General features: G+C 36.5%; 2 protein-coding genes and 1 non-coding gene across 4 annotated transcripts in view; 2 read left to right on the top strand and 1 right to left on the bottom strand.

Moving 5' to 3' along the window:
- Nucleotides 1-2,150: 2,150 nt before the first annotated feature.
- On the bottom strand, nucleotides 2,151-7,383 carry gpalpp1 (GPALPP motifs containing 1). Of its 2 annotated transcripts, none has more exons than XM_057331650.1 (7): nucleotides 7,226-7,383; nucleotides 6,888-7,014; nucleotides 5,889-6,017; nucleotides 3,899-4,154; nucleotides 3,443-3,607; nucleotides 3,237-3,338; nucleotides 2,151-2,673 (listed from the first exon to the last, which is right to left on the bottom strand). In XM_057331650.1, exons 1-7 carry the CDS (start codon nucleotides 7,296-7,298, stop codon nucleotides 2,455-2,457), a joined length of 1,071 nt encoding a protein of 356 aa, XP_057187633.1. In that variant the 5' UTR covers nucleotides 7,299-7,383; the 3' UTR covers nucleotides 2,151-2,454. The 2 variants fall into 2 exon arrangements, with proteins under 2 accessions (XP_057187633.1, XP_057187634.1); XM_057331651.1 differs by having other exon boundaries at nucleotides 5,889-6,014.
- Nucleotides 7,384-7,536: 153 nt separating this feature from the next.
- The window catches only part of pibf1 (progesterone immunomodulatory binding factor 1), a 34,090-nt gene continuing 22,490 nt past the window's right edge, over nucleotides 7,537-19,136 (top strand). Inside the window, exons 1-10 of the mRNA XM_057331391.1 lie at nucleotides 7,537-7,590; nucleotides 9,738-10,050; nucleotides 10,175-10,275; nucleotides 10,357-10,555; nucleotides 10,680-10,799; nucleotides 11,520-11,653; nucleotides 12,048-12,156; nucleotides 12,246-12,427; nucleotides 12,571-12,696; nucleotides 14,464-14,562. Coding sequence (XP_057187374.1) covers nucleotides 9,799-10,050; nucleotides 10,175-10,275; nucleotides 10,357-10,555; nucleotides 10,680-10,799; nucleotides 11,520-11,653; nucleotides 12,048-12,156; nucleotides 12,246-12,427; nucleotides 12,571-12,696; nucleotides 14,464-14,562 — 1,322 coding nt within the window. The 5' untranslated portion in view covers nucleotides 7,537-7,590; nucleotides 9,738-9,798. The remainder of the gene's footprint in view (nucleotides 7,591-9,737; nucleotides 10,051-10,174; nucleotides 10,276-10,356; nucleotides 10,556-10,679; nucleotides 10,800-11,519; nucleotides 11,654-12,047; nucleotides 12,157-12,245; nucleotides 12,428-12,570; nucleotides 12,697-14,463; nucleotides 14,563-19,136) is intronic.
- trnaa-agc (transfer RNA alanine (anticodon AGC)) lies at nucleotides 17,535-17,610 on the top strand. The gene has a single exon. It is a non-coding gene; the product is annotated as a tRNA-Ala (tRNA).

Below are 19,136 nucleotides of genomic sequence, written 5' to 3'. Positions count from 1 at the left end.
AGGTGCATTTTGCTGCGTTCGTTTTGCAGGCTACTGTATAGTAGATAGAACATGTGTTTATTTTTATTTCATTTAGACTGTATTCACTAAAACGCATAAACTGATAGCTTTTTTATTTTGCGTTGACAAAGTAGGCTATATTTAGCTTAAGATGGAGGTGTGTTCGTTTGCTAAATGAAAATCTTTTTGTTTTAATTGTACCTCATTGCTTCTTGTACTTCATATAAATAAATGAATAAAAGTACTTTAAAACTGCAGTCTTTGTCATTTAAAAAATATACATAGAAATAACACAACAATAGCTTTTATATTTTTCTCCTCATTTCTCTATCTCATTGTTTGTCTGTGTTCAGTCTTTAGCTGTGAACACATATCTGGCATTGTCAGCCATTATGATCAAATTCCATTCATAATATAGTGAAAATAAGATTTGATTAAACATGATTAATGTTTACGACTGGCATGCTGGCTGCACTGACAAAAAAATTCCTTTAGCCAAAGAATAGACAACAGTACTATTACACACTATTTTTTATTAAAGTTTTTATTTCAGTCTAAATGCAGTCTGTAGCTTACATAGTTTATTCATTTTCTCTCTATTGTAGCATTAAATGTTGTACATAACTTTTATTGCAGCGTGCCACGTATGTCATTGACTTTGCAGGACCCACAAACGTTCTTTATAAAAATTGTATACATGTCTAATATATTAAATGTATATGCACCCACAAACGCTGGAAGCCAGCGCGCATAGTGGGGCAGCTAGCAGCGAGCGTGCACTAAGCACACAGTGGGTAAAAGCACCAACAGCAAACGCTGGGAGTGAGCGCAAACAGTGGAGGCACAGCAGGCAAAAACGCAGGCAGTGAGCGCACACATCCCGGGCAGCTGCCTAAGATTGCAGCGGTATGAGCTTGGCTATGCTGCAGCAACAACAAACGATCAACCCGTGTAGTCTTGTGGGCGTGGTCGCAATTTGAAAAATGTAAATCCTTTTTATTGCAATGTAAGAAGTTCCACTCTCCAAAACAGCATGTTTGGAGTTTGATTGGATAATAAGAACAAATAACTGGCCATTGTGGCCAAAGCGCTCCGTTTGACTTTTCCGAGATCTTCTACTCTTCCCTGTGGACGACCTCTGACCTACTTTCTGTACGATCTGAATTTCTGCGTTTTGAATTTTAGAAAATTGAATTTGATGTTCCGAATTTCTTCTTCATCTTGAAAACGTGAGGCTGTATTAAAAAAAACTGGATATTTGCAATCTAAGAATTCAGAGCAAAAAATATGTTGTTTGAAAATGCATGCCTATAAAACTCTGCCTTAAAAAAAAATCAATTGTGTTAAATTGCAAATGTTCAATATTCAAGTAAAAAAAATTCAAATTCGAAATCTAATTCAAAACTATTTTAACTCCCATATAATATTCAGTTTTGTTAAAAAACACTTGTCAATAATTCAGATTTACGAAATTCAAATTCAGATTGTTTTGTCATATCTCTGGCTCCATACTGATTAGGCATAACGGAGGTGCACTCACTCGGTTAGCAAGAATGCCACTCGAAGCGGGCTTGGAACAGACGCGTTTCCTATTTTTCACATCGCAGCCTCTTGCGATTAGCAAATCGCAACGTCTCACATCGCGATTCGATTAATCGTTCAGCCCTGTGTGATATGCCAATGCACGCATGTTTGTTTTGGTATCTTTGTGGTGACTTGACATATTGTTTTTATACACAATGAATGGTATAGACCACTTCGAAACATTAAGATGTAAATAACGCTGGTCCAGACGATTTTACTGTTTCAGTTTCTTAACACTAGACAAATGTTTAAACAAAATCCAACCAACAGAATATTTATAACCTAATCAAAACGTTATATTAAATTAAAATAATTAGGATTTCATTGTAGCCAATATGTAAGATTTAAAAAAATAAAATTTAAAACGGAAATGCAAAGTGGTCTAAATATTATAGTTATTAAATTGAATCCCAAATTAAACATTAAAGGAAGTACAACCAAATGCTACATTGACATGCTTTACAATTTAAATAAATAGTATAGCTTTTTCTTACACAAATGAGAATAATTTTGCGTTACAGTAATGAGAATTATTTTCAACCACCATAAAATAATGTCACAATACATGACCCTAAACACAAACTTTATTTTCTTAAAGTAAACTATAACTTCATATTTTTGTCTTTTTATTGTGAGGTGATATGACCCAGACATGACAGATTTGCCAATACTAAAGTATTCATGGAAAATGTACACAACAAAAAAATAAAAAATTACAGAATTGGATATCAGTGAATAAAAAGCTTGTCCATACATGAGGAAGCATCCGTCTTGCACATTTTAACTGTCAACAAGGATAAAATGTTTTGATGATTTTTCAAGGATTCCATAGAAATACAAAGTCTTTTGAAAAAACCCTTCACATTCATGTCACAGGAACATGCGATCTTTGCTGTGAGAGAAGCGGGTATTTAGTTCTTGTGACTTCTTGAGCAAGGCTTTTTTCTGAGCCTCATCAAAGCGATTGACCTGGAGATCCATGTCTCGGTCGAAGGATCTTCTCTCCACAGGCTTTTTAGCATCCTCCTCGGCTTCCCTCTTCATCTTTTTAGTGTGCATACTGATGAGAGATTCACCACGCTTGGACTCCTAAACAGAGATGGAAAATTTGAGATTAAATTGATTTTTTAATTATTTAAAATTTCATTTGTATCATTTCGTTATCAATTTGATATGAAATAAATCACAGTTGTACTTGATACTGCATGTATCAAACTATGGGTGTAGTTTATTTAGTGTCTTGCATTAGAATGTTAGGTTGTATATTGGAATATCTGTAACAATGTCAAAAAAATAAATTATTTACCATCTGTATGACTCTTTGTTCACACAAAAATTATTGTAGTTAATGGCAAAGAATTTTTGAAAATGCATATTTTCTAGCAACATAATAAAGAGAAAGATAATAAACATCTTAAAATGTGAATAAAGCACCTAGAATGTGCCTAGAATTTTTGCATCGCATAATACATATTATTAATGCACACAGAGAAGGTCAGAATTCAGTCACTATTGTCTCACAGCAACACACAACTCACAAGTCCTGTGGCTATATATTTAGAAAATATTTTAGTGCTTATTGCATGGCCCTGTGTACATACCTTATTCTAACTGCAAATATTTGCAATATTTTTTATCTAAAAATAACTTACATTATATTGTGAAACTTTTTCAGCCATCTCAAGCTCTTTCTGAGAGAGACGGGGCCCCTCATCTTTGACTGATTCCCCCTTCTCTTTAGCCTCCAGTCGCTCCTGAGAAAGGCAAACCAGAGAGAAATTTCCACACATATCTTGCTCCATTCCACAATCCAATGTAAACCATTATTGTTTCTGTTGTCACATTATTGTTAACTCACCCTAGCTTTTCGTTCACGATCAGCCGGAGTGTCTGTCCAGATTGAGCGGTCTTTATTCTCTGGGCCTGATCTCTTCTTAAAGGTGCGTGCACCCAGGCCCACATGCTGCAACTCAGGAGGCAACTCCATCATCCAGCTCTCTCTGGCAAGCACTGCTGGGCCAGTCTACCAAACAGTTTAAGGATTTGTCAGAATTTATTCGGCTCATTCATAGCTGAAGGAGTGCGAACAAAAATGAAAATTCTGTCACCATTTATTCACCCTCAAGTTGTTCCAAACCTGAACACAAGGTTTGGAACTTTCTATTGAACACAAAGAAAGATATCTGGAAGCATAATGACAGAATTTTCATTTTAGGGCGAACTAACCCTTTAAGAGAGTTAATGCTGGAATAGTAAAACATTCCTTGATGAGCAAAACTGCATTTATTAAATAAAAAAAACATTGTTTTATTACATCAACTCCTGTAAGTTTGTCTTTCATCCTTTGAGCTCTTCTTTCAAAATCCAAAGCCACAGAGTCCTGTGCGGCCACTTTGGCTGGCATGGGTCCGATGACATCATCCTCCCCTTCATCACTGCTTGACAAATCTGGTTTATAACCTGGGGGTAGGGCTGGTCCTAAAAATCCTCTTGAATCATCATTTCCCCCCTCTTCATCTTCAGTGTGTATTTTAAAGCCTGGAGGAAGTGCAGGTCCTAAAACAGATGGCCTGCAGTAAAAAGCACACAGTGCCAAACACACTCAAAAAAATGATTGTTGGAGGTTGTTTGTTTAACTTAATCAATATAGTTGTATCTAACATATTTGTATGTGTTTCTTGTTCAAACACAATTTAAATGCGTAATACTGACATAAATAGGCGACTCTTTGACATAACTTATTCCATTTGTGTTGGGACAACATGAATCATTTTCATTGACAAACTGAAACTACACAGTGGACTGAGTTCCCAGCATGCATTGCCCTTATGACTGGATTTAGATAGTAAAATTTAAAATTAAATGTTATTGTATGTGTGTTTTTGTGCAGGATTAAAGATAAGGAGACTTGTTAGTGTTTACTATTCTCTAATTTTACAATTTAGAGGATTTTCTGTTGTCTGTGATTTTTGAGGGATTACCAGAGTGGTGAAGAGTAACGTTTTTTCTGAGGTTGGGAACGAGCACATTTATGCCATTTTTGCATGTATGCAGACTTACTCAGTGAGTAAATACTCTGCAAATGGTCATGCAGTAAACTATTTGGTGCTTCCTGCTAGCACCTTACATTACATCTTGCTTACATCACTGAAGCATTCAAATTTAATTGGCTCAACACAAATTTCACATACAGCTGAAATTAAATAAAATAAGTTGATGAATTTAAACTGGGTGAATTGTGCAGACAAGTAAGGCCGTCTTTTTTGAAGCTGCTAGTGTCTGTTTTACATTATAATCCAATGGATTAAACCATGTTTTCAAAAAACGTCCTGAGCGCTTTTTTAAACACCAGCGTCTTTTTCTGCAGCTCAAAGCGTCTTTTGAGGTTGAAAAAAGTTCAACTTTTCTGAAAAAACGCCATATGTCAAGCTCCTTTTTCACAGCTAACCAATGACGGAGACCTGTCGTTTCCATAACAACATGCGAGGAACGTGATTGGTCGAGAAGGTTCAAGCTCGAAAAAATAAAATGGGCCGAAACGCCCGTTGGAGCATAGTTATAAATGTAAGTTTAATTTTCACTTTCAACAACTTCTGATTGCATTTCTAGCGAGAAATTAGTATTGTAGTTTTTAAATATGTGATTAGTTATAGCAAAGACGCTCTCTGTTTATAATCAAATAGACTTCCGTTACGCTGCCTATCTGTTTCTCTGGGCTGCCTTCGTGCACAGACTCTGCCTCTGAAGTCATGACGTTCGGCTGCTATTTGTAACCAAACGCTGTAACCAGCGTTTTCTTTTACTAAAAAAGCGCCTTTGTCAAACTGTTTCTTGTCAAAAAAGAAGTCAAGTCTGAACACGGCCTAAATCTTAAATTCGAATAAATCAATTAAATTGTGTGGAAATAGGTGTTCATTCTCATGTGTATGTTCAACCTATTCCATTATGGGAAATCTTGAAACTATATCAATACATGCAGTTAACATACACATCAATTGAACAGTTGCAGTTAACGTTCAGGTGATCGGTCTTGCTTTTGATATCCTGGAGGTAAAGCTGGCCCTAACACCCCTATGGTGTCATCATTTTCCCCATCTTCCTCTTGTCTTTTAAATCCAGGAGTGAGTGCAGGTCCAATTAAAGATGGTCTAAAGATGCTGATGCAGAAGAAATTGCTTAAAATATGGTCATGGGGGACAATAAAACTTCACTACCAATTTTGTACTGGAGTCTTTGAGGATTTGCTTTGAAAGCATTTTCACACATGCAGACAATTTATGCATCAATGGAAAAATAGCCATTACCCTTCAGGTGACCTGTCTAGATTTTTATATCCTGGGGGAAGAGCTGGACCGAAGAAACCATCATCATTACCATCATCGTCCTTTTTAGTTTGCTTTGTATATGTTTCTTCCTTCACAAGGCCCCTTCTGCTGATAAAGTAGTACACAATGTGACAAACAATTCAAATCATAAAATTACTACAATTTCCTAGAACTTGTGTTGTCAAAAATATTGATATTTAGATACAAAAAAAATCTGAAACGGTTCCAAGCATGTCCCGTATCGATACAAGCTGCACGTTGTTGCTCTCTCTCTTTTTTTCCGACAATGAGTTCACAGTAGCCAGGTTTCCATTACAGATTTGAGCAAAATTGAAGTGATGTTTTCTAAATGTCGATTAAAACAATATCGCGGACTTACTGCATTTCCATTAAATGATGTTATGCGATTAAAGTGTATTTTGAGTCTCGCGTCTTTTGACGAGCCTCGAACACGTATCCCTTTATGTTAGAAAGATGGCCAGTGAGGAATCTCCGCAACAGTTCTTGCGTTTAAAGTTTGCGTTTCTGTCTCTATGTGCGCTGATCAATGATGATATGTGAATAAAAGCCAAATTAAAATGTGTTAATCATATAAATGGATTAACTAACATTAACGAACAATGAATGAGCAATACATTTGTTCAAGTAATTATTAATCTCTTTTAAATGTTAGTTAAAAAATACAACTATTTATGTAAGCTCTGGTCCATTTATATAGACAAATACAACTTTGATTTTAAATAGTAAATGTTTTAGTAAAATTAACATTAGATTAACAATTAAAAAAAAAAAGTAAAAATATACCTCCTTGTCTAGTCTTGTTCAATTTAACTTTTAATAAAAATGAAAAAAAGGCAGTTTTTTCCCGTGGTATCGAAAATGGCATCGATTATCGATATTGTTTATATCGAATCGAAGTTAGAAATCCCAGTATCGTGAAGCAATAACGGATGCATAAAACAGCATAAAAGTTCATACTTTGACGAAGACTTGTTCCTAGATGAGTATTTGGCCCTCTTGAACACAACTTCCTCTTGATCACTGTCCTCACATGAATCAGAGTACTCTGCAGCTTTATACAGTGGAGGTAAAGCTGGACCTATGACTGGAAGTAAGATTTATGTATTTGTTTATCTGTACAAAGATATGTATAGCGCCTACATAGCCTGTTATTGGACTGTTACTATTCAGCTAAACACAACACCTAAAGTTAAAGACAATAGATCTTGTTGATCATGCAAATAAAGGGTGAACTAAAAAATACAAATATTTTTTTACAGTTCACGTATCAGAAAACAACATTTATGTAAACATACTTGCGTCTTCTTCATCTGAATGAACACCCAACATTGGTGGCAAAGCGGGTCCAATTAAATGTTGAATCGACATTGCAAAATTCTCGTATCAGAAATAAAAACGTGCATTCGTGTACAAAATGAGAAATATGCTATGACTTATTGTGCACGTTCCAACATTTCCGGTCACAACATAATAGAGTAAATTTCAAAATAAGAGTTTTATAAATAGGAATAGGATTCGGCGAATCCTACAGGTGGCGCATTTTGTTTTACATTAATAATCGTTTTGAACGAGACGCTCTTTAACGCAAACTTCACTTCGTTTATTTGTTGTCATCAGTTGTTGTTTCCATGGGCGGCGGGACGCTTGAAAACAACAATCGGTGAGATAAATCTGTCCCTGTTTGAATGATAAATGCATTATTTCAGAGCTTAAAGTTTGGCATCTTACATAAAAGATTACCGTATACTGGATTACACATACAGAAGATTTACTACCAAATAAATTGAGATATTAACACTGAAAAAGATCTGTCTTTCTGCTTTGGTCCAGCTAACGTTAACGTTACTAGGAAATCCACGGGTTTAATTCTTAATCCAAACGTTAATTCTTTCCGTTGATGCCTCGTGTTCTTGAGCTGATCTCTTGTCCTAACTGAGTTTTTTTAGTCCAGAGTCGGAACTGTCACTTGTTCTTATTGTGTGGTAACGTTACGTGTGCTTTTATATCAGTGCCCGACGTTTAGATTTCTGTGATATGATGAATGTTGTTTTTGCGATTAGAATTACTATAGTTACCTCGTCTAACCCGTTAACATGGGAGAGATTTTGATCGAAATGACTTATCTTGCAAGGCTTTAAAGTTATAATAGGCTTACAATCAAATCAGCCATATTTTTCGTTGTTTGTGTCAGCGAAAATGTGTGTATACGTGTATATACGTTTATAGTCGTCATGGCAAGCCTATTACCTTTTAAATGTTTTGTTGTACTTTTTTGAAGAAAACATAATGAAACATAGTAAGTACCGCTTTCTTTGTATGTGTGCATACACATACAAAGAAAGCGGTACTTATTATGTTTCTGTATGTCTATAGCTGCGTCTGAATTCGCTCACTTGTTTACTCATGCACTATTCCCTATATAGCGAATGCTAAATAGTCCACTATATGGGGAAGAAGTGAATGAAAATGAGTGAGCAATTTCGGACACTGACGTAATATATCCTGCGTCTGACACTCGCGGACATTCGTCATAACGCTGTGCGGCTTCATGGATTGTTTTGTAAAATAGTTCATTTTTACATGATTTGTGACGTTTATTGTGGGCTATTAGCTTTTAATAAAGAGAACAAAACAAATGTATGCCACGTTTATTTAATACGGTTAATAAACTAACTTAATATATTTAAAATAAAACTAGGGATGCACGATAAATTATCGGCCATATCGGTATCTTCCGATAATAACATTTATATATTATATATATAATATATCGGATAATATATATCCGATATATTATAGCCGATAAATCATTTCCTCTGGTTAAACTTCTTCAGCTGCACGCTGTCTTTCTGTTGTTATCATTCACTTACTGCTATTAGCAAAACATTGTTGATGCAGGTACAGTATGTAGATGTAGAATTTATGAATATGTAAATTATAGAAACAAAAGCATATTGTTTGAATCAGACTGCTCTCTGAATGCTTTTTGTCTTGAGACCTGTTAGACACCTGGCTATTAAGAACATTTTTTCTGGGTTGCTCTGGAAGAACATCTATAATTTGTTTATTAAATAAAAAAGATACCAGAAAAGTTTGAAGATTAAATAATCGTTAACTAGTTAAAGTAGGCTTAATACATGGTTTTCAGGGGGGAAAAGAGAACTTGTTTTCTGCAGTGCAATGTTTTCAAATAAAAGCAGTTGTCCACATTTTGCCTTTTCAGTCTTAAGGAATTTTATATAAAAATTTAGATACCATGGTATATCGGCCATATATCAGTTATCGACTTCCAATGCTAAATAATTATTGGTTATCGTTATCGGCCAACATTTACATATCGGTGCATCCCTAAATAAAACACTGCTATATATAACATTCATTTAATCTGTTTATTCTCAAAAAGTAGAAAATAACTGTCAACAAGAAAAAACGCAAGTGTATAAACTTACATTCGTGGCAAATGGTCACTCTTCTCCAGCTGATTCTTATCAAACGGTTGATTCGCGTTGTATCATGGGAAATATGAGTGAGTGTACATCGGATGTAAACTCAAAATCAGAATGCATTGTGGGTAAAAAGCAGTGAACAAATGTAGGGAATGAGTTGTTTACTCAGAATTCGGACAACACTACAAAATGGCAGACACCCGATTTAGTGCACTATATAGGAGATACGGGGCGAATTCAAACACAGCTTATGTCAATGGGATAAATGTATAACATTATAATTTCTATGTGATTGGAGAGAAACAATGAAAAATTGTGTTGTGCTAAACGTCTTAAGGATGTGTATTGTGTTTTGCATCAGGTGATGTTCTCACATTAAAAGTCTCTTAGAACTATCAGAGTAGAACTGTACATCTGTCGAAATGCCACCTAAAAAGCAGAAGGACCCGACGACAGCAAACATCTCTAGCTCCATTGAGTCTGAGGACATCAGTCTGGAGACAACAGTCCCCACAGAGGATATCTCATCCTCCGATGAAAAAGATGGTGCACGGAAGGTGACAAAACAGCTCCTGGAGAGAAAAGAGCTGCTACATAACCTTCAAAAACTGAAAATAGAGCTGTCACAGAAAAATCTGCTCATAGACAACCTCAAAGTGGACCACCTTACCAAGGTAAATGGTTCACTATGGACGGTTTCATCTTAACATAAAAAAACGTTATTGCGAATTAGTCATCATAATTTTATTCAGTTTACCTGTGGTTATGTAATGATTATTTTTTTACATTTGTTTGTAGATAGAGGAGCTGGATGAAAGGCTGAACGATGCTCTTCATCAAAAACAAGTGCTTACTTTGCGTCTGGACAGCCAGCTTAAACTACAGCAGGATGAAAACAGGTAAATTTACATGAACAATAAAAAAATCATAATGCCGCAGATCAATAAGAAATGTGTCTTCTGATCGTGTCCGTTTTGCAGGAAGCAGCAAGCCCTAAGGAAGCAGGAGATGGACACCATCATGCTCAGACAGAAGCAGCTGGAAGAGACGAACCATCAGCTGTGTGAGCGAGCAGGGGACCTACGCAGGAGCCTGAGGGACCTGGAGCTCTCTGAGGAGAAGTACACTGAGCTTAAGGAAGTCCCTGAAGACAAACTCTCCATCCCTGAATATGTGGCAGTAAGCATAGGGTTATGTTCTTGAGCTTTATTTAAAAATAAAGATGGTGCGTATTGGTGGTATTTGGTTATCCCACTAAGTGAACAAGAAACTGAGTTTTGTCATGCATATTTTGTTGATGTAGGTTCGGTTTTATGATGTTGTGAACCCTCTGAGGGCTCTTGTGACTGAGCTGCAGATGAAAAAGACAGACCTGACCGAGGATCTGGAAAGTTACCGCAACCAATTAAGATCAATAATGGAGGTGTGAGAAATCCAAATGTCTTTTGAATACAAATAATTAGTTGTGTTTGGGTTAAAAGAAATGTTATACACTGATGAGATTTTTACAAATTGGTTACACAGGACCGGTCTTAATTTATTGAATTGAATTCTTCACTCTAGTTCATATATTCGCCATCACCATTCAACATTTTCATGAAGCGCATGACTTGAACCTTTTTTTAACCATGAGTTTAAAAGGTTTAGTAGTTGTGATATTAATGACCAAATGCCCGTAAAGGAACAATGTGGAGATTTTAGCGGCATCTAGTGGTGAGGTTGCAAATTGCAACCAACAGCTCACTTCACCCCTTCGCTTTTCAAAGCACTATGGCAGCTCTCACAGAACAAAGATGGCGTTTTTGCTTCTTTGCCGAAGGAAATAATGTATTACGCTCTGTAGAGCAGTTTGTCCTTTTAGGGCTACTGTAGAATTCCATTCAAGGGGACCCGTGGTGTATGTAGATAGAAATAGCTCATTCTAAGGTAATAAAAACATAACGCTTCATTATGTATGGTATTTATACATCTTTGAAGACATAGTTATGTATATTATATTGCATTTCTGTGAGTATATCCTCCTAAATATTACACGCAGCACTAGGTATAACAGGTTTACACAATTACTACAAGACTAAAAGGTCAATTTTTACTTTTTGAATGTCTCTATTTTTGACATCCATTGCTTCCATATTCCGACCAGAGTTATGAGGAGGAGAGGAGAGCACGTTCTGAGCTGGAGATCCGCTGTCAGAGACTCACACTGGAAATTTCTGACACCAAACAATTTATACAGGAAGGAGATTACAAACGAGAGAATTATGACAAAATCAAACGGTGAGGTTACAACATGCTGACCCAGCCTGATCTCACGGGTATTTGTAACTATTTTACGAAGTGGGCCGATTCGGAATAATTTGTACAGAATGAATGTACAAAACTTAGGTTTATTAAAAGAGCAATATTGAAGCCCATCTCCTAAGCAATAGTGAAGTCCCTCTCACAAAGCTGTATAAAGTTAAATACTGTGTAAATCAAGGCTGCTTTTATTTATCTTTTTGGAGCTTCACAGTCCACTTCACAGACATAATGTCAGTATTTTCATTTTCGGTGAACTGCTCTTTTAATGCTTGGATGTATGTGTGTGTACATACATTGTTAATGTTAAATCCTTAAAAACACGATTTTATATGTGTGCGTTTAAAGACGTGAGCTTTGTTTTGTTCTTTAGGGAGAGAGATGGGTATGAAACTGAGGTGAGAGAGTTGAGAAAGAAGTTTGAAATGCTGGACCTCACACATTCTGCTGTGACCAAAGAGAGGGATGACCTAAATAAAGAGGTAATGTGATGTCAATTTATGTCTCCAATGTCAATTCTCTGTCTTACTGGACTCAATTTACCTCCGCTCTCTGTCCTTTTTATCTCAAGGTGGCCACCCTGCAGCAGTCAGTAACATTAATGCAGAAGGATAAAGAATATTTAAACAAGCAGAACATGGAGCTTAATGTACGCTGTGCTCATCAAGAAGACCGTTTGGACAGACTGCACACCCAGCTCGAGGACACTAAGAAGGCCAGGGAAGACGCCTATGAAAAATATGTGGCATCTAGGTATATAGATTATCTTCTTTTGAATCAATATTTAGGGATAGTATGACTTTGGGCATGGCTGGGTTAAAGGTCTAGATTTAGGTGTGTCTAAATCTAGAAACACATTGTAACACAATTGTGTAATGATGTCCTCCCTCCACCAGAGATCACTATAAGACTGAGTATGAAAACAAACTGCGTGATGAACTGGAGCGAATTCGGCTAAAGACCAGTCATGAAATAGAGAGCTTGCAAAAGGCATCAAAAGAGATGTACGAGAGAGAAAACAGGTGAGTTCATGCCCTCATCTAATTCATCAGTCTTGAGTAAATACTGTTCTTTCCATCGTGGGAAAAGAAAGCTCTTTGCACACACGCCTGGCCCGAAGTTAACTTCCTTTCCGTGTTTGGTTATAATATAACAATTTGATTTAGATTTCATGTATGTTCATATTATTAGATATGAATATAAATTATAATTAATATAATACACTGCATAAGTGTATAAGTGATTGTGAACCATTTTCACTTGTTTTGGTGCAAATAAAAGTGACAGCAGCTACACTGGAAAGGAAACAGCAAGGGTGGTCTGAGGAGGACCATCCTTAGAGGGTCTTACAGACCTCCACGTGCTATGAAGTATGGGGATGAAATCCTCAGATCTATTGTCAGATCTTATGCTGGTGTAGTGCAGAGCCCTCCTGGTGCACGATAATGCCCGGACTCATGTGACCAGAGTCTCCAGGCAGTTTCTGGATGATGATGCCATTGACTGGCCCTCACGTTCCCTGGACCTAAATCCAGTTGAGAACCTCTGGGATCTCATGTATCCGAAGCCATCAAGTAGCACCATAGACTGTCCAGGAGCTCACTAATGCTCTGATTCAAGTCTGTCCCCAGGACACCATGTGCCATCTCATCGGGAGCATGCCCAGACATTGTTGGGAGTTCATACGGGCATGTGGGACCATGCATATTACTGACTTAAGAGTTACTGGGATGAAATTCAAACAAGCTGAATCAGCCATTATTTTCATTATGTTTACAGTGATATTACTATAATTCCTGCCGATTTTGGTTTTTATTGTGAAGAGTTTTCAAAGTGAAGAGTTTTAACCTGGATATTTTGTTAATTGATTTAAAGTGATTTAGGTGTTCCCTTAATTTAAATTTTTTTAAGCAGTGTATATTCATATTATATAATTATTAGATATTAGATATATGTGTTAATATTAGAAGTTTTTAATGCCTAGATCTAAAATATTTTATTGGCTAGAAATTGTATCTGCATTTTTTACAATCCTATATTGTAATGATAAGAGATTGAAGTCATTTATGTTAAAATGTTTAAAAGTGTGGAAATCCTTACACCGTGTTATGTTTGTTATACAATTAGATTAATTGATTTAATAAATTTGCTTCTCTGTGGCCAGAGTCAAAATAGTTTTATCATTGAGCATTTTAATAATTTAAAAAATGAAAAAACAAAACACATTTTAATTATATTTATTACTTGTCTTTATTACTATTATGTTCATTATGATGTCATTAGAATAAAAAGTTATCTGACGTGTGTATGAGAATCAACTTTTAAACATGTTTAACCGTTGCCATTCTTATGTGCCTTTTGTGCTGTGGAATGGCATTGTCAAAGAACATTTTACAAAAGTGAAGCTCCACCTATAAGAGCAAGATTTATTATACAGTATCAAGTAACAATAGATTCTGTTTCCTAACCAGTGGAGAATGGTTCTAGCAACACCAGATCAATGGTTTGATTCCACACAAGCTAATACAATGAAAACCCTCAATACACTGTATGCCGCTTTAAATAAAAGCGTGTGCTGTAAATGAATATACTTGGATTTAATAATGTTTATTTTAATTAGCTTTATTTGCTTTATTACGTAATAAATAGATAGATTTCGATTTTCTGTAGTTATATAGTGTGAAATGGCTGTGCTGCAGTGGACATCAGCACTTTCTTAATGCCATAATCTCTGCTGCATAATGCACAGTATTGTTACCCAGCTGAGTATGTATTTGTTATTCTTTCAGAAACCTCCGTGAAACCCGGGATAATGCAGTCATTGAGAAAGAAAGAGCCTTGAATGCAGAGAGAGATGCCCAAGCCAAATATGATCAGCTCTTAGATCAGTGAGTTCATACACACCTTTCACATATACTTCACAATTACTGGCTGTCATGGGCTTCTGATAGCCATTCATTCACTGTTTGAAAATATGAACAAATACAAGTGCAGGATTTCTCAACAACACTCATTGTTCAGAGGAAAAGACGCGTGACAACTGAATGTGTGGGAACCATAACATTTTCGGTGCCAGAATAGTAGATTCCACTTTAAATTTTCTGTGGAATTTTAAAACACAATAGCAATTTTATAGATGAACATTTGGAACAGTATGATGCACATTACAGTACAAATGTCACAGTTGGATGCATCACGAAAATACAACTTCAATGAAAACAGAATTTTGTATTTTATTTTAAGAAACACAAAGTATATAAAAACGTTGCACTAACGTTGCGCTTGTCTTCGCGTGTGTTTCGTAAACATGTGAAAATGACCTTTCTTGTCTGTCTTTTTTGTTCAAACTTTTCAAGCTTGGCTGGATTCCTCAAAGACCTAATCAAGTAATCTTTGAGTAAACTGTTGACTGACATGACCATATATTGTCGCTGTAAATAAAAGTGGGTGTAGCGATGTTTGGGTGTTACTGTTTTGTTCAGGAACAATAATAAGCACTTGATACAATATCAGAAGACATGCCTCTTTCACCGTCTCCTGAAAAAAAAAGTGTTTCACTATGCAAATACTGGTTCTCGTCTGAAACAAATACCTTCCAATGACAAATCAAAAGACACTCAAAGCCAAGATTTCAAAGTATGCTGATAGTTTTCCTCGTAGTTATAATAGCTGTAATTGGTTTCGGAGCCGAGAAATTTTTCGTACAGTAAATGTTCCCACGGCTTTGGAGCGAGTGTGTCAGAGATGTTTAACATGCCTTTTGTTCATCATTCCATAGTCAAAAAAACAAAACAAAGCCAAGTCCACGTGTTTGCGCTGTGAAGATCAGTGTCTTAACTTGAATGAGAGCAGTATCAGGTTCTGGACAGTGGGCTGTGGTAAATGGAAACGAACAGAAACTAGGGGTGACTTGTCTAGAGCGAGTACAGTCTGCTTAAAGTCGTTTCTAAGACCATAAAGCAGTGAGTCACTGGCTTGTCTCTGACAGGCTAATGTAGGATTCAAGCTTTTGGTTTTAATAGGACTAAATGCCATGGATGAGAGAAAACATGTTAAACTGGCTTGAAAAGAACACAGGTATTTGCATTTTGTATTTTGACATGCTCTGCTGGTGCATGCCTGCCTACACAGTCAAAACATTGGCCTAGACAGTTTGAACAAAAAGCAAATATTTCCATTTTTTTGTTTATTATCTACTACTTAGATCTTTTGCAGTGAAACAGCTGTTGTTGTAGGTGTGATTTTAGTCATTAAGGAACAAGGAAATGGCTTCATTGTGCTTTAGTTTGTAATATATTAAGGCGATTATTCAGATATTTAAGAAGACTAGCTGTGATGTGTTTTTTAATAGCAGATACCAATATCTAGAGACCAGGGTGGCTGACTTCCATAAAATTTAGGGTCACCATTTAACCAAAAATTCTTTTTTTGGAACAGTGCAGTTTTTATGAAGGATGTACCTGTGCTTTAATCAAAATCTGAAAATGCAATTCCACCATCTAGTGGCAATCCTGATGTCAGTTTGACTGCTTAGGTGAGACATACTTTAACTCCTCCCCTCCAACTGTCAGTCTGCTGCCAGTTCTATCTCGAAATGAAACAGCCGCTTTTCTATATCCAGTCAATAGGGAGCCGAGGAGGTGACGTATTTTTGTATGCAAAACCCAGAAGCGAGTTAGCATTTTAGGACTTCCGGTTACATCGCTCCAAAGTCTATGGGGTTTTTTTATGTGTTTTTGGTGAATTGCCCGAAATAAGGTCTGTGGTAAACAAAACCTCGTTTCATTCTATGACATGCAACACACCCATTATAATCTCATATGGCATGGATACGTGTTTTTCTGTGTCTTTGGTGTGTTATAAGTTGCCCATGCATGTATTAGACACGTAAAATTGCAAAAATGAAAGTGTCGGACCAAAAGATGCATTCTATCTAAAAGCAAATGCTCACCCAGACCTGCCTGAAACACCTCGTGTAACCACACCCCCACAAATCTACGTCAGGTCATGGTATGATTTGACTAAGACCGCCCAAATGTATACGCAAGTAAGGTGGGCGTACCTGTCAGTACAATTGCTTTGGAACCTGATGTTCCAAATATGGTAAGAGGCGTCACATTTCTGTCACATGCTTGCAGTATTACACCAATCACTACGCACTGGTTAACTGGCCAATCATAGCACACCTCGCTTTTCAGAGCGATGAGCTTCGTAAAAAATCTGTGCGTTTAAGAGAGGCGGGGCAAAGAGGAGATGCAAACATGCACGAAATGTGGAAAATACAGCGTTTTTTAACCTTAAATCGTGTATATACTGTACACTGCATTACATCTAAATCAAACATTAACATTCATTTTAGCCGTGTCATATGACCCTTTTAAGTGTAGTCTGTTTATTTAGCATCGTGTTAACTTTTTACATCTGCCAATGTATTTCGGCTTCAAAAGTAACAAATGTTGTGTAATTTGTAAAGATTATCTTGATAGACAAAACGTGAAAACATCATAAACCTTTGTTATCACAGAGATTATATTTTGCGATCTTCGAAAAATGCATAGGCTTTCAGTCAAGGCGCTTCCAGGTTAGCCTACAAAAATACGTCATCTCTGAGGTACTGGATTTGCAGTGTAAACAACAAACCACACCCTCTGTTTTTCTCATTCGATATTCCATTTCACTCAGAAATTTGTCAGAATACTGAAGTGAAGACAGTAGTGACTTTTTGTTTCACATTTGCCTAAAGATATAGACCAATTTGGAAGACATAAACAATGCTAATCCAGAAGTTCCAGTCTGAGTTTTTTAAAAATTCTTTCATGAATTACTCCCTCCAAGATGTTTCAAACATGTATAAACCAAAGCTTTCCTGTAGCTCAGTGGTTAGAGCATGGCGCTAGCAACGCCAAGGTCGTGGGTTCGAATCCCAGGGGATTGCACATACTTAGAAACAAAAATGTATAGTATAATGCAATGTAAGTAGCTTTCGATAAAAAGCGGCTTCCAAATTCATAAATGTAAATGTAGAAATTTCTTTGTTTTGGTGTACACAAAGAAAGATATTTGGAAAAATGTTAGCAACTGACATTTCTGGGTAGACCATAGTAGGAAAAATTTAAATGGTATTCAAAGGTGCCCTAGAACTGTTTCTTTTTTAAATTCTTCAAAAATATCTCATTTTGTGTTCAACAGAACAAAAAAAATTATACAATCATTTTTCCTACTAGTAGTCAATGATTCCCCAGAAATGTCCGTCGCTAACATTTTTCCAAATATTTTTCTCTGTGTTCAACTAAATTTTCATTTTTGAGGGGAGTATCCCTTTAATGCTATACACAAACGTTTGAACAAAATACAACCAACAGAACAGTTTTAACCGAATCATAATGTTAAATGAATATCTTTAACATTTAATAATTTATGTAAGATTGAAAAAATTAAACAAAAAATCAAACCGCAAGTGCTTTTGGACCAGTGTTTACATCTTGCAAAGTGGTCTATACTTCATTTAAAATTTACTTAAAGGTATAGTTTACCCAAATTTAAAAATTCTGTCTTTATTCATTCAGCCTCATGTCATTCAAAACATGTATATGACTCTTATTTCTGCAGATTTCTTTTTGTCCATAGAGTCGAAGTCAATGGTGGCCAGTGTTATTTGTGGCTCTCCTGTTTTTGCCAAGTGTTTTTTTCTCACTCAGGACAGCTCTGTGGATAAAGTTCATGTGTTCATGTCCTAGTATAGTGAAATGCAGACAAATCCACGACTGTCACGCTTGTACAGCCCTGCAGACAGCGCATCAGTATTAAAGGAGCGATGAATTAAGACATCAATTTTAACCCGTGCTTTTGTTATATAAGAGGGAATCGTATTCAAGCAAACATCCTGTAAGTGTCAGAACTGAAAACGCCCTTGTTACTGAAATTACATGTTATTGACACCAGACTATATGCAAAGCCTTGCCATCACATCCAGGAAATAAGTCAGTAAATTTGTAAAATTGCAGGCTTCATTTATCCCGTGCGAATGCGCCACATGAAATACAGACGTGGGGAGGTCATTTATATATCACACAAGGTCCCCAGATAATATAATCCCGTGCGAATATGGTGGATGTGTAACCTAAGGGCCCGTCCACACAGGGACGATAAACGCGTGCGTTTATCGTCGATGTTTAATGCCTTATGACTAAACAAGGGGCGCCAATGTGAGTGTGCATACCAATGCGGAAAACAGCAGGCGTAAAAGCGTCATTTCTTTTTTAACGCCTCTGGCTCGTTTTTTTGGTTTGATGCACCGCGTTAAAAACTGGCCTTCCAATGAGATTGCTGGTTTTTGTTCACGTGCCTGGAGCTCAAGCACAAAACGGTCTTCCCGAGCACAATTGACGAAGAGGAACCAAGATGAATTCTTCTGTGTGACAAGCGAGTGTCAGAAGCATAAAGTTGCGTAGTGCCACCTTGT

This window comes from Triplophysa rosa, linkage group LG4 (genome assembly GCF_024868665.1).
Source record: "Triplophysa rosa linkage group LG4, Trosa_1v2, whole genome shotgun sequence".
Lineage (NCBI taxonomy): Eukaryota > Metazoa > Chordata > Actinopteri > Cypriniformes > Nemacheilidae > Triplophysa > Triplophysa rosa.
Note: the sequence above shows the minus strand (reverse complement) of the source record. Positions and strands in the feature narration are given on the sequence as shown.